We start from the raw sequence: 15,063 nt of genomic DNA on the forward strand, positions 1-15,063 counted from the left end.
GCTTTAGCCTTTGAGTTGCACCACAGCGCAGCACAACCGAAACATCCAGGAGAAGAATATCAGCTTGTTGTTATGAGTATAAAGGAGGCTGGTATCGCGCCTGATAAAAATCTATTTATTTATGTCACATGGACTTATATAAAGTTTTATAAATTTTTTTTTGATATATTTATTATTGTTTTTCTTCTTTAGACATTAGGTTGGCTTAGAATGATTCCAAATAATGTACAGGAATAACCTGGTGCAATTACATGTCAATCATCTGGGGGGGCCACTAGGGGGGCCAATCAGATGACAGGGGGGGCACTGGCCCCCCCTCTGGCGCCGCCACTGTTCCTGCTCCGGAAAAAAGCGGTTGATCATCAATTAACATTTCACCATTTTTATTATTATTATTATTATTATTATTATTATTATTATTATTATTATTATTATTATTATTATTATATTTTGATAATTATTATATTTTGAGTGTAATAATTATGTCTCAGAACTATATTAAAAATATATATTTAATATACTTCAAATATATTTTAAATATACTATTAATATATTAGTAATGTATTTAAATTGCACTTCATTTTTATTTTTGATTTCCTGCTATTGATAATAAACTACAATTTTAATTACTCGTGAAAGTCTTTATTCCTACGTACCTATTTTGTAAATGAAATGCGTAACTACACTACAGTACTTACATTGTTTTAGGCTACAATTACATGGGAAGATTAATTACACAAGATGTTCAAGGTAATTCAAATATTGTTTTATTACAGACCTTTTAAAACTGTCTAATTTTAATCAAAACATAAACTTAACATAAATTATATGTTTTGAGGTCAAAAGTGAACACATGAAAATGTAAGTCTGACAATAAAACATGACAGTGAGGATCAACGACAGAACATTCTCGTTCACTGCACCTTACAGAAACCTACAAAAAAGAACAATAGAGCAATTAAACAGAGAAAGCATTTGTATTTAAAGAGAACAGAAAAATGGCGAATGAAAAAATAATACTTACAATTTTAAGACGTTGTGGACTCGCCATGTATGTGACATCATAAGAACTGATGATGATTGGGACCGGATGCCTGGGGTGGAAAAACATTTCTGGGTGTCATCTTTGCCTGTTTATGTTAGAAGTAGAAAAAAACAGTCACAGCAATGCCATAGAATCAGTTGATGTTGGCATTAAGTATGAAGCTGTTTTAAGTGTGGACTTAAGGGGACAAACTACCTTAAAATCTTTCCATCCATGATCTGAACACACTGATTCTTGCAAGGTGGCGAGAGGGGCTGGTGGTGCCCATCTCCAGCAACCACCAGATGAGAGGCAGGGTTCCCCCTGAACAGGTCACCAGTCCATCACAGGGTCTTGAAAGCTAACAATGAATAAAATGTATGAAAGAGAAAAGTTAGATTAACCAGGGGGAAAATTCTATCCAGTTCTTTAAATCAAATCATGTTTATTAAGCACTTGGTGTTAGTAACACACCAGTTTTTGTTGTTGAAAATGTAGCTAGCTCCTCATTGAAAAAACAAACTTGCATCATGAAGACGATGTGGAGGTTCATCCTCAGAGCTGGTTGGTGATCTGGTGGAGTCACAGCTTCTTCTGAGACAGAAAGTCTTTAGGTTTTCTAACACCCGATTTCTCTGGCTTCATCTTTCATCTTCATTTGCTTAGTTAGACTGCAAACATATGTTGAAGATAAAATTATTGATGACCGAGTTAGAACAACCACCTCACAATACCAGTCTCTTTGTCTTACGGAGCTTAATTAAAATCAGGTTAGTTTATGAATTAAAGTATAAGTCGCAACAAGCAGCCTCCATGCAGTTATAACATGAAGCTGAATGATTGCTATTGTCATTATAAAATTGATAAAATAATTATTTATGAAACCAACGTAAGTTATACATCTTTACTGCACTGTTTATAATTAAATGAAGATAATTAAAAAGCAAACTTACCACCAGCTAGCCTTCGTCCCTCCGGGCTCCGTTTGTGACACACATTTTATTTCCATTGGTTGTTGTCCCGTTGTGTTGTCGTCTAACTCGGACGTCACCATCTTGAATTTACCAAAATTAGTAACTATTGTCAAGACCCTCTATACTTTTAAGGCAATATTATGCAAGTAAAAATGGCGACTTTGAACAGCATCTGTTATCTTCCCTGCAGTTTTTTCTTCTCTTTTTGCCGTTTTTTAAATAAATGAAAGTGTGCAATACCTCCACCATCTGGTCTGGAGTATGAACTGGAGCTAATGCCGTTGATTATAAGGTTTTACATCACACATCTGAAAATGGATTGGGTACTTTCTTAAAAATTACATCATGATTATCATTTTTTATCGTGTGCAATATTAATAAATAGTAAAATAATATTAAGGCACTTAAAAATTCATATTCATTCATATTTTGTTCACTTAAAGTATACTTTTATTTAATATATTAAAAGTGTATTTTGGTACAATTATGTTTAAGTGTGTTTAAAGTTCTAATTTCGAAATTGGTACAAGTGTATTTTTAGTATACTTCAGATATACTTACAGGTAGTACACTTAATATTTAGTATACTTAAAGTATACTTTCACAAATCTAAGTATGTTTGAAGTATACTAAAGTATACTTTTTTTCACCTGGGGAAGAGTTGGACAGAAATTATGAGCTGACAAAACAGCAAAAACTAAAAATCATATATTTAACTGGTGAAGTTGAATAAAACGACAGAACAGAAAAAAATCCAAACACAAGCTAACAAAGGTTAACAACAATAAAAAACAGAATTCAGCTCCATATCATAGAGCAGCAAACTAACCCTCGCGGTGCTCGCATTGACTCCACTCCTTTATTCAACATTTTTTATCACTTAATAGAATTCACCAAACTCTCTATTTCCTCTAGATCAGTGTTTCTCAACCTTTTTTGGGCCAGCGCCCCCCTAGGCCTTTATCCAGGTCCCTCACCGCCCCCCACCAAAGAATTTGCAGGCTACTTTGAACTGACCATTATTTTATTATTAATATTACTATCACTATTGTAGATGTTTTGATTTTTATGCTTGTTTCTGTATTTATCATCAAAAATAATTTCCCNACTGACCATTATTTTATTATTAATATTACTATCACTATTGTAGATGTTTTGATTTTTATGCTTGTTTCTGTATTTATCATCAAAAATAATTTCCCAAAGAACAAAAAAGCCATGGGAATAGAAATTATTTTCACAGGCGTCTACAAAAAATTTAATGAACATTCAACTTAAAATTAGTAGGCCAACAGCAGCCAATCAGAGTGGAAAAAATATTCTTATTCTTTCCCATTTTCTAGTTAAACCTTGCACAAAATGACCAGATAAAAGATGTTCAACATGTCCGTTTAAACTGCTCTATTTGCAAAACGACTGAGCTCTGCAACATTAAAACATGGATAGAACTGTAACTACATTAATCATAGCTCTTCTTCTCTTCAGTGTTTGTCRGTTTCTGGTAGTGCAGCTCTGTGCTGCCTTCAGGAGAATGGGACATCAGAGTATCATCCATAAAATTTCACCGACATGGCATTTATTGTGCAAACCAGAGCTTTCAGTGGAAAAATAAAAGTTCCAGATCCTTTTAATGCCATACAAATATGAGACAGAAACATGGATTATATCTTTATATAGACCTGTCTATTGATTAATAGTTTTACTGGACAGAAATTACGAAGAACAAATCTGGTTCTCAATCAATTCCTAATGAGTCAAATTCACAGTGTCATAGAGTCATCAGCCTCATGACATTAACACTGAGTTAGAAAGAAGAGTTAGAGTTAGAAAGGGGCTCTTTGACCCTATGTGTGACCGGATAGAAATGAAAATATGTTGCCCAGATCTGCAGTACCAACAGAAACGAGTTGTGAGGGAGGAGAAGGCGTGGGGTGGGGGGTGAGCTGGGCAGCAGCCCCAAGCGCCAAAAACAACCACAGAACCACGATGGAAGGGACGGTGATGTCAACACATAGCGAGCCCTGGGCTCGTCGGCTTACACGCCCTTACTTGAGGTGAGCCTCCGGGTGAGAAGCCTTGATTGGAGACGGGAGAGGTTGGAGACTGATTGGCTGAGGACCCAACCCTGTGGCGGTACTGCTGCAGGGAGGCGGCCTGACACGAGAGGATACATCTGTTATTCAGACAGGAGCACCTTCTCCAGTCATGTGCAGTTCCGTTCCTCTCATACTTCAGCATCTTAAACCAAGTTTTCTCATGTTACAACCACAAACATTAATGTATTTTATTGGGACTTAACATGCTGGATCAACACAAATGATCTTGTAATTACGAAACGGAGGAAAATAATAATACAAAGCTATGGTTTTCTGATGGTATTTACACTACAAATCAGTCTTTGGAAAGTGTGGCATGAACATATTTTTGTTTTGTTCCTTTTACTTTAATACCCATAAAAACCCAGTGAGATTCATTGGCTTCAAAACTCATTTAGAGATGCTACTGTTACATAACATTTTGACAGAAGACAACTTATAATTTTTGATAAATTTCTACTACAGGAAATATATTGGTCACTGTTAAAGAACCAACATTTTATTTGCATTTTTAGGCTTTTAAAAAAAAAAAAAAAGAACAGATGCATTTTTTATAGGATGCTGATCTGTTGAAAATGATTAATTATGCAAAAATTTCTTAGCTAAAGACAAGATAAATATTACTGGCAGTTTTAGTGTTATTCTGTTGTGGAAATCCAATGAAATTATTTCATGAGAATGTGATGAGACCGGGATTTGTCATTATATCTATATTTAAAAAACATTTGTTGGTTCTTCATTATTTTAGACAAATTTATAAAGAGCTGTTGTGTGACCCAAAGAGCCACTTGCGGATCCGGAGCCCCAGCTTGCAGACCTCTGGTCTAAACTGACAGGCTGGACAGAGACAGAGTTAGTCAGAGAAGCAGGAACAACAGAGACCCACAGCTTAGATGGGAGAACCTGTTGTCATGACAACTATGAGTCCTGCAATTCAGAAATCTTGTCTTCATGCAACAATGGCAGAGAAAATGTCATTTTGAAAAGAAGGCCATGAGAAGTCTAGTTTGCAATTTGCTGGAAGTTGTAGGAGACAACAAACATGTTGAAGAGGGTTCTCTTGTCAGAAGAGACCAGTTTTGTTAAAGGGGGCTCTACATGGAAGAATCAATGTAACAAGGTATCAATGAAACCATGGCGGAGGCAGCATTATGCAATGGGGATGATTTCTTCAGCAGGGAAGATAGATTGATTTAAATACCAGAAAGTCCTGGAAGAAAATATGACTAAGACTAAACTCACAGCCAGACCTACAATGGAGTGGGTTTAAATTGAAGCGTGTTCATGAGTCGAAGTCCAGGCCTAACAGACTCCACAACTGATGTTCACAGACATTCTTCATTCAGTTTGATTGAGCTTTAACTATCTTGCAAAGAATGAACAAAAATTTACAAAGCTGTTAAAACACATAAAGGCTGTAAATAAACACCAAGCTGCATACTCTGATGTAGAAATGTGAGTGTGGCTCCTGGAATCATTTCTTTGTGTTCAGCGAGACTAGAAAAGAACAAAAATGTCTATGTCAATTTACCATCTAGATATTTATGTGTGAAAACATATAAAACCATGCTGCTGGCACTTCTCCTTTGTGCATTACTTTGTGTTGGTGTACCACAATAAAATACATAGAGGTTTGTTGCTGCCTTTTTGTAAAACACGGTAATGGAATAAAAAACAAATATTGCAGATCTCTTCACTGTATAACAAAGCTGGCAGGAAGAAACAGGAAGAACAGCAGGAAATGATTTAAAACAAGAAATAAACTGCTAGAAATAAAACCAAGGCACAACAAGGGATCAGACTGACCATCTGCTGTCTTTTGAGCTGCATCATTTTGCCTCTTTTTAGTACTTTTCCAAAAACAAATCAAAAACGTCGATTTTATTGTGTACATTCAGGCCTGCACATAGCCCCATTAAGGAATATAAAGAAAACTCTGAAGGCAAACCTGAACATGCTATCCTGTAATGTTGTCCACAAACATGCACAGAGAGTCAGGAAAACATGAATGACCTATTGACCTGCTACTTTAAAGGTAATAAAGTTGTCAAAGTTGTTAAAAACCAGCTTTATAAACAGATAAACATTTTACTGCATGTTTTAGATTGTCTGGCAGGGTCGCTGCTGTAGATTATCAAAGTCAATATTTCTGAGCCTCAAGTTTTGTTTTCCTTTTTCTTCGTTCATTCCCTGGACGAACTGGATGTAAACCACTTCCTCATGCACCTCCGCACTTCAGCATTCATACAACGGCAAAACTAAAGATGCTAACAGGCAGCTGAATGATTTTGTGGATGAGCATAATACCATGTAGATTTTATTTGAATTTTAAATAACAAGGAGAATAGGTTTGCACCAAGTTACACTTAAAACCACTAAAAACTTAAAACTGTTTTCCTTTACCACGGACACACAGAAACAGAAATCTACCCAGTCATACCATCCGACTTAACTCCTGAAAAAGAACAGGAACCAGCCAAAGTACACATTGGCTGGTTCCTGTTCCTTCTTGGTGATTCGTTGTTTCCACTAACAAAAGTCATACGGGCTGTGCACTGCTCACCGCATTCATGTCGATGGTCATGTTAGTTTGTGCAGATGCCTGGTTGTCTGACGTACGGCAGGAGTTCACAGAAGACGGCAGCTGGACTAGACTCGTCTGCTGGAAAGGAAGCAGTGGAATCACAAAAAAACAGGGGTGGATCTAGAAAAATATTTATGGGGTGGCAAGAGGGGGGCAGGGATTTTTTCAGGGGTGGCATATATATATATATATATATATATACACACACACACACAAAATAGTGTTTTTAATTTGCATTGTTTCAAAATGAGCTTCATGTAGCACCGAGGCTTAAATACAATTTCTTAATGTAGTATAGTTAATTATTTTTACGTCTTTCATTCTCCTGCTAATATGTATTACTGGACTGGACAGCGCCTATTAGTCGCTATGTGATTCATTGTGTCCAGAAAACCATTTTATCCCAATACAGGATAAGGAGAAATCTGACACGAATATATTTGTAGCGCCATCATTTGTTATTGGATATATCTATTAAATACGACTTAAAATAAAGATTAGAAAACTGATGTTTGATAAATTCTCCATGGTACAAATCTATAAACAGTTTAGTTTGTTAGTTTTGTCAAGATGCAAGAAGGGGTGAATTTCCCTGATATTGGTCAATTGTTTTATTTTAAATATGCTGTAGGAGCCGTAGTTTGATGACTGTTATAAATATCACCACATTTTACGAACAGAGGGGATTAGCTCAGTTTTTGTCGCTTGTTTTTAGGAAATGCAGCGACTGCAGTGCGCCACAATAAAGGTACAATAAAGCTGATAAACAGGTGAAGAACAAAACAAAACAGAACCACTTCTGATTGTTTGCCAAGCCAAACATCCAATAAAAGTTCCACCAAGCCACTAAAGGCACTGGGGTCATGTTTCTCGACACGGGCAAAACAAGGTTCAATGTCCAAACTTATTGATTGTTCTTGGTGATTTATTTTCCTCTTTCACCAAACAATTACAGAGATCAAACTTTCATTTGTTCTCGTGCTACCACTCTTAAAAACCATCGGCCYCAAACCCAAATGCCTGCTGGTCCTTCACCAGGCCCCTGCACTTATAGAAAGTGGACTGACCCACATTACTTCYTGTCTAAATTTAGAAAATAAAGCAAAAATAATAAAACAAAAAGTAAATAAAATCAACAATTATCAGCCTACAAATAAACTCTGTAAATAATACAAAAAATGGAAATTTAGGAATAAAGTAACAAAATTCAAATGGATAAAGAAATAAAGAAAAAATAGCTCCAACAACTTCTATTCCSCCTTTTCTTACTCTGTATGTCGRTATTACRCACAACCCGTTGCCATAGCAACCGACAAAACAGCTCAACGAGCAGATAGGGCAGAGATTACCGATCAGGGAATCAACACCAAAAAGCAAACATTTCCCACACAAAAAAGTAGCAAAAACACCAAAACAGAACATCCAGTCTGTTACATTATTTAATGTCTATATTGTGATTATTAATAAGTTTTCGCCTGAGCACAGCGGTGGTTGATTAGCTGATTTAAACAGCTGCTCTACTGATGACKTGGTGGGCGGGTTGTTTAGTGCCAACGGAACCAAAACACACCGAACTGCGCAGCACATGCTAAGGTTATCAAAGTCAATAGCAGGCTAGCAACAGTTAGGCTGGAATAACTGACCCACTGCTCACTTGTTCAATCTTTTCTTTAAATTAAAACGTTTTCCTCACCTGTGAAATCTGAAGCCCTTATTACTATTATCTACGGTTGAATTAACTGCTAAACATTGCGTCCGTTGTTCTGATTCTTTGCGTGATTGGATTAGTTTCCTGAACACCGATATTCCTGACTCAATGGACAGCAATGGCGCATGTGTGACTTACGATAAATCACATAATGTCCAGTCCAGTAAAATATAACAAATTGCAAAATCATCCATATCCATCAATGCTGCAGGCGTTCTGTCCTTCTCTCGCACTTCCCACTACTTAGCAGTGGGTGTAAGGTTACATTGTGTTGCATTCAATGTTGTCGGAAAAAAGAGTTTTATGAGCTTAATGTCCAATATGCCATAACTATTTATTGAATTCATTGTCGCTAGCTGGGGTGGCAACAGGGGTGGCAAGGTTCTCGTTTCGGGTGGCAACTGCCACCCCATGCCACCCCAGTAGATCCGCCCCTGACAATAAATAAGTTTGTCTCATAACACAACTACAGAGAGAAGTTGTGTTATGAGACAAATTCCAAAGATAGCAAATTCTTTGGAATTTGCTATCACTTAGCAAATTCCAAAGAGGATTTCTTTCCACTACGCAAACATCTAAATATATAAGATTCAAAAATGCACTCCTGATCAAAATTATAAGACTGAGGAGAAAATGACTCTTATTAACCAGTTAGTAGAGTATTATCAGAGTTTTATAATGAAAACAAAACATAAGCAAGAGACAAAACAAACAGAGAAGACAAATTAGAAATTGCACTTGAACTCAAGGATGCACTTCAGCAGATGATCAAAGGTTTAGGAGTTTAGGAGTCCAAACCTGGGCATAAATCTTGCTTTCATATAATTTTCTGTCATGTTCCTCTGAGGCCAAAAGCAAAAAGCCTTCCTATCTTTGATGTTTGTAGGACTGCTGGGCTGCACAAACAAAACCTCTTACCACACTCCATCACTGGTAAAGTTGGACATTTTAAGACAGTCATTTCAAAGAACCTGTGTGCTATAGGAGGAAAAAGCCAAGTCATATTCCATCTGCTCGGAGCCAGACATGGCTCAGAGCAAGATATCTGTGGTCTTAAACCTTTGATCAAAGAGTATTCAACAACAACAAAAAAGGAGCGTTTTCAATAGCATTTTTTGTTGTTTACTCTTGTTTCTTCTTTTGGCAATTTAAAGCATTTGGTTATGGTGCAGTAATGCTAATACTTCTTTTCTGCTCTCAGAATGTTAATCGGGAGTGTAATGTGGGATCAGGTTAACTGTTGAACATTTTGCATAACAGCTGACTTTGGACAGAAACTCACTTGTTGGTTCTGGTGTGTCTGGGTCATTGACTGCTGATTGATGAAAGAATACTGGGACAACTGTTGTTCAAGATTCATAGCACTGATGGCCACCTGGGGAGAACACACACACAGACACAAAAAAAAAACATAATGAGAGGTGACATTAATGGACCCTTGAAATATTAAAACGCTAACAAAAATGCAATTTCTGGAGGCATCCGGGATTGAATCCCTACCCTCAGGACGTCTGATGTTTGTCTTTGCCCCTTTTCTTTCTGTATCTATTTTGAAAAAATACTGCGAATGAAGTTCACTAGCACTACAGATCCTTTGAAAAGGCCTATAGTGTGAGTCTACTGGGTAGCAAATCTGGATTTACTTTTAACTAATTAGCCATTTTTAACTCTTTAACATGACAATGTTGTTAGTGAAATAGACACTGCTGCAGATTCAGGTGTGTGTCTGAGTCATGTAACCTATGCTGGGCTGGGCTAAGATATCACAAGATATTTTACCGGAGAGCAACTGAAACAAAAGTCAGGACATTTTACCTTTTTGAAAACCCAGAGTTAAATTCATGAAGCATCAGATGATATTTTCTGTAAGTTTTGTTTAAGCTTTAACTGGAACAGCACTGAAATGTTACAAACCCATTTATCAACAAGGTATAAACTGCTATAAAACTGAGAGGAAACATGCAAACTGCTTCACGTAACAAGATTGCCATTTGGAGAATGAGATGCTGGCTTGCCATCTCAGTACCTCCAAAATACGTGAGGCATCATCTGCGACGTCTTCGCACAACATTTCCAATATCTTGAGCTACTTTTACGTAACAATTAAAGGATGGAATTAATAAACACAATGGTTTTTTTTCTCACACTTGATAAGTTGATGATGGCCTCAGTAAACAGAAGGATGTTGTTTTTAAACCAAAACTGCAACTTCAAGGAGACATCACTATGCAAATAGAATTTAAAACTATGAAATACCAAGCTGAAAAGTATTTTACTTATCATTAAACTTGATTTAAACAGCTGAGGTAAATCGTTCTCCTGTCCATGTCCAATTGAAAGCTCCCAATGACATGAACTGCAAAAAGCTTTATTCACGTCACCACTGACAGGTTTAACCTGCACATTCTTTTGCAGATTTAGTCTCTTTTTCTTTTCTGATTTCTCCATGCTTGTTAAATAAAGTAAATTAAGAATTTCTCTATCCCAGTTCCTTGTTGGAGCAGAGAATACCTGGGATAGAGGAAGTGGTGGAGACGTTTGGGAGAGTTGCAGGCTCTGCTGCTGGTGTGAGTCTCCTGCATTCAGAATGAGAGGAACCATGTTCTCCTGGCCAGGCTCCATTTCCATGGTTACTGTTGGCTGTGAGGTGTTCCCTCCTACCCAGTACAAAAAAACAGCACAGGGGAAGTCTTCTTAAAAGCACATGAAACTGGCACTAACAGAAGTTTGAAATGAAAAGCCCTATGGAGATGTGTTTGAGCTCATCAGGAATTAGAACTCAACAAAAGTTTTGACTGAGCCCATGGCTCCATATGAGGAATACCTGGAGTCTGAGTGCTGCCGGCAGAGCCGAACGAGGCGGCTGCTGTGTCATCTGAGTCCAGCGGGGTGGGCAGAGGGGGAGGAAACTGGATGTTGGTCAGGTCGGGAAGAGAGCCGCCACTGTTGTGGGCCACTGGTTTCAGAGACGTGGCCATCTGCTGCTCTGGGGTCGGGAATATGCTGCAGGAAACAGATCAATGCTGTGAATCCAAGAGCGCTGGGCTGGAAATCACAAACACTCATCAGTTTATGCAAATCACTCAGTGTAACTTCATTTCCAAGAACAACTTGGACTGCACACGTCTTTTGGCTCCTTGGCTTTCTGGCTGTTAAGCTGATAAAATGTGTTTTAATTGAAGTCAGATGGTTTTAAGTCAAATAGAAATGTATTTTAAATATATTTGTTTACCATGTGTGTGTAAAGTAGGGCTGTTAACGTTAATGCGTTTTTAACACATGCAGTTTATCTGAGTTAACTTAAAACCTTCCTATTTCCTTTTGCTGTGAAAAATATTACCTTTTGTTCGTTTATGTCCTAGTGACGGCACCAAAGCTATAATTTTAATGGTCTCTATCTATGTAAGTCTATCGTTTCCAGGACTCGAATGTATAGACCGTTCACACACTGAGATTGGCTGGTTTACACATGGTCCAACACACAGAACTTCTGCAACAATCTCCCATTTCTTTTTATAGAAGCAGTAAAATACTCACTGGATGCCAGGAACTTGACAGGGTTCAGACTGCGACACATTCTGAAGGGACAGAAAATGACAGCAAAGGCAGTGAGTGGATCCCACAAAGATCTGAAGAATCCTCACATCCAGTTTTACCTTTTTGCAGTCCCAGCTCTGCTTCTGTCCGTCTTCATCAACCTCTTGCTTAAGGACTCCAGACCCTGGCACAGTGAGAAGGAGAACTGGACCGATGGAGACAAAAAACAGTCCTTTCAGTCTCTGTGCTGCACAGACATCAATTCTATTTCATCTCATAATAAACTAGAGCACATCAACTCATGCTAATTGTGATGCACTGATATTTAGATAAAAAAGAAAATAGATCACTGACATAAAATAAAAGTAAAAAAAAGTACAGCTGAAGCAGAATGTGTGATAAAATCACAAAAGATGAATACAGTTTCATCCCAAGATTTTAAAAGAAAAAAAACTCAAAACATTATCAAGAACATTCATCAACCAGCACATGTTCCCACCAATCAATTTTCCTTCTACGCCTTCAAAGCAACATCCAGACCCTTTCATCAAGCACTGGAGGGCACTCGACTGAGCCATCAAGAGAAAGTAGCAACACAGCACACAGAGAAACAAGATCATAACACAACAGCCGTCCATTTCAGATCATACGCACATGCCTCATTAGGAGCGCAAACTAATTGATTAAAAGCAGAGCTAGCAAGCAACTTGCTCTACATACAGCGACTTAAACCAGTTTAGGACACCAAAACGTTCCTTGATCCATGGTAACTCGAAAGAGAAGTATGATTAGCGTCACCCTGTCCTGTACCTCGTTTTGGCTGAAGTTCCTGAGAGCCTCCAGTGAAGGAGGTGTGTTGTGCAGGAGTCAGAGTGCTCTGATGCAGGGCTGAGTCTGAATTTGTCCTGCAGAAAACAATGCATACAGTGAAATGTAGGAAATAATCTAGTTAAGAAGCAAGTCAGCATGTGAATATGTTATCCATAATATTGTGCATGTTTACTCTTTGAAAGAACAAAATTTAGTTCTCAAATGTAAAAGCCATTCTGCATGAGGAAAAGTGGATCAGAGAAAATAGAAATAAGAACCTTCTCCCCCAACCTACCGTGTCTGCAAGCTGATATTTGACTGAAACATGCTTCAGCAGGCTTCATGCATAACTTTGTGTGCTACTGAAAAACACAGGAAGAGTTTGAAATATTTGTGATTAAGCCTCAAAACGCAGATTTATGTAGTAGTTTGGAGTAAGTAACTGCGTTTCCGTTACAAATGTGTGCAAAAGTATGTTAATATTCTGCTGTTGCAAAAAAAAAAAAAAAAAAACCCACATTGGATGTATTTCTGTTAAATAAGAAAAATCACATGTGAATAAGATTGTTCACACATTAGATCATTAAGAAACATGCCGCGCCATCATCCTTGAACTACTTCCTGTCATCGTCTTTTTTGTGGTTTGCACCACAGTCAACATCCACTTGTTCATCATGTGACTTTTGTGGTGCCAAATTTTTTAAAAGGTTTCATTGGCTCTAGTGGCCTTTAGTAGAAAGTAGTTTAACAGGAAAGAGAGTAATGAGACTACCGCCACAAAGACTAAGGCCAGCATATGTGGGTCGTGCTTTGCCACTGCGCCACCACAGCACCCTATGATGCCAAATTTGAATTTAAAAACAAGTTTTTCAAACTCCATTAAGCAAATTTATTTTCAATATATCAAATGGTGTAATTGACATATTGTAGTCAATGGAAAGGCAGCTAGTGAGAAAATGATCACCAAAGATATTTGGTATAGTATAGCTCTATATGACAGAGGTGTGATATACACATGTATATAAGGGTGGACCAATAAATTAGCCCCAATTTCCTTAATTCGGGGAGATCAGTGATTGACCAATACTTACATGAGAAACTGATATCATCCACTGAGCTTATTTACCTCCACAAAGATTAGAAAACCAACCACTGTCCCCTTTTCAATACCCATGACAGAAGGCTAACTGACAGAACGTCCACCAGGACACGTCTATGCAAGTGTACTTAACTCCAGTCATCCCACTCTTGTCAATTTAGCAATTTTCTTTTTGCTATATTTAGCAGGTTTTCAGAAAAAAAAATCTGTGTAGTAAAAAATCAAAATCAGCAGGTTAGGCTTGTTAAAGATCGGCCTGAAAAACTGCAATTGGTGCACCTCTTAAATATGTACTTATTTATGCTGGTCATTTCAAATTCAGCAATATTATTTTAATATTGTCTGTTTGAATCAGAGGGAGTTTTTTTGTTTGTTTGTTTTAATATGGCTTTCTGTCCAGGGTGGCACAGTTTAGTGAGTGCCACAAGATTGAAAAGTTATTTGACATCAAAACTGGCCTGAAATGGCTGACCCTTAAGTAGGTATTTGATTTCCAGCTTAGAAACTGGAGCTAGGTTAGAGTTTTTGTGTGCTTTCAAGCAGCTCTGGCTGCATTTGATAATATACACTGAAATTCGAAATATCTTAGATGTTGACTGAACACTGAGACAGTGATTCAGGGATTTGACCCTGGTGTGTGGACCAGGTAATAAAGTTACCCCTGGTATAGAGCATGCCTCCAGTCCAGCCTCTGTTCAGAGCTCAAAGAAAATCAAATTTTACTTATTCTTTTGCCTCTGAAACACATAAACATGTCTTTCAGCTTAGACCGTCAGTGTTAAATGTGCACATCAAAGCTTTTATTTATGATTGTATATATAATGATGACAAGCATGTTAAAACATGCACTGTTCCAACAAGTTCAGCCTTGAAATGCAGGCACACACTCACAACTACTACATTGTTCTCCAAGGTTGAAATGTTGTTAAAGTCATGGAGCATCAGCACTGCTCTCACCCACACACTTGACACAAAAATTAAAGTGGAAGGGTTTCTAATTAAACAAAGTCAAACACCACATGCATAAGTTACGGTTTTCAAAGATGCTTCCTTTCTTTTAACCTTTTTGTGAAAGATGTAGCAACAGTCCCATTTTATGATGGACCTTTTAATCATATCAAGCACTTTTGAACTACAGGGGTAATACACAGGGGTGAAAGTAGTTTCAAATTCTTGGGGGTACTATGAATATATATATATATATATATATATATATATATATATATATATA

At 37.4% G+C, this 15,063-nt stretch overlaps 1 protein-coding gene across 4 annotated transcripts in view; it reads right to left on the reverse strand.

The window, feature by feature from the left end:
- The window catches only part of crtc1a (CREB regulated transcription coactivator 1a), a 64,025-nt gene that overhangs the window by 20,437 nt on the left and 28,525 nt on the right, over window positions 1–15,063 (reverse strand). For 2 of the 4 annotated variants that reach the window (XM_008433445.2, XM_008433443.2), the window contains 8 exons: window positions 12,734–12,828; window positions 12,043–12,128; window positions 11,924–11,964; window positions 11,211–11,389; window positions 10,898–11,043; window positions 9,669–9,761; window positions 6,658–6,756; window positions 4,048–4,152 (listed from right to left, as the gene is read on the reverse strand). In XM_008433445.2, the coding sequence (XP_008431667.1) occupies window positions 4,048–4,152; window positions 6,658–6,756; window positions 9,669–9,761; window positions 10,898–11,043; window positions 11,211–11,389; window positions 11,924–11,964; window positions 12,043–12,128; window positions 12,734–12,828 (844 nt within the window). The remainder of the gene's footprint in view (window positions 1–4,047; window positions 4,153–6,657; window positions 6,757–9,668; window positions 9,762–10,897; window positions 11,044–11,210; window positions 11,390–11,923; window positions 11,965–12,042; window positions 12,129–12,733; window positions 12,829–15,063) is intronic. The other 2 variants (XM_008433444.2, XM_008433447.2) reach the window with 2 other exon arrangements.

This window comes from Poecilia reticulata, linkage group LG17 (genome assembly GCF_000633615.1).
Source record: "Poecilia reticulata strain Guanapo linkage group LG17, Guppy_female_1.0+MT, whole genome shotgun sequence".
In the NCBI taxonomy this organism is placed as follows: Eukaryota; Metazoa; Chordata; class Actinopteri; order Cyprinodontiformes; family Poeciliidae; genus Poecilia; species Poecilia reticulata.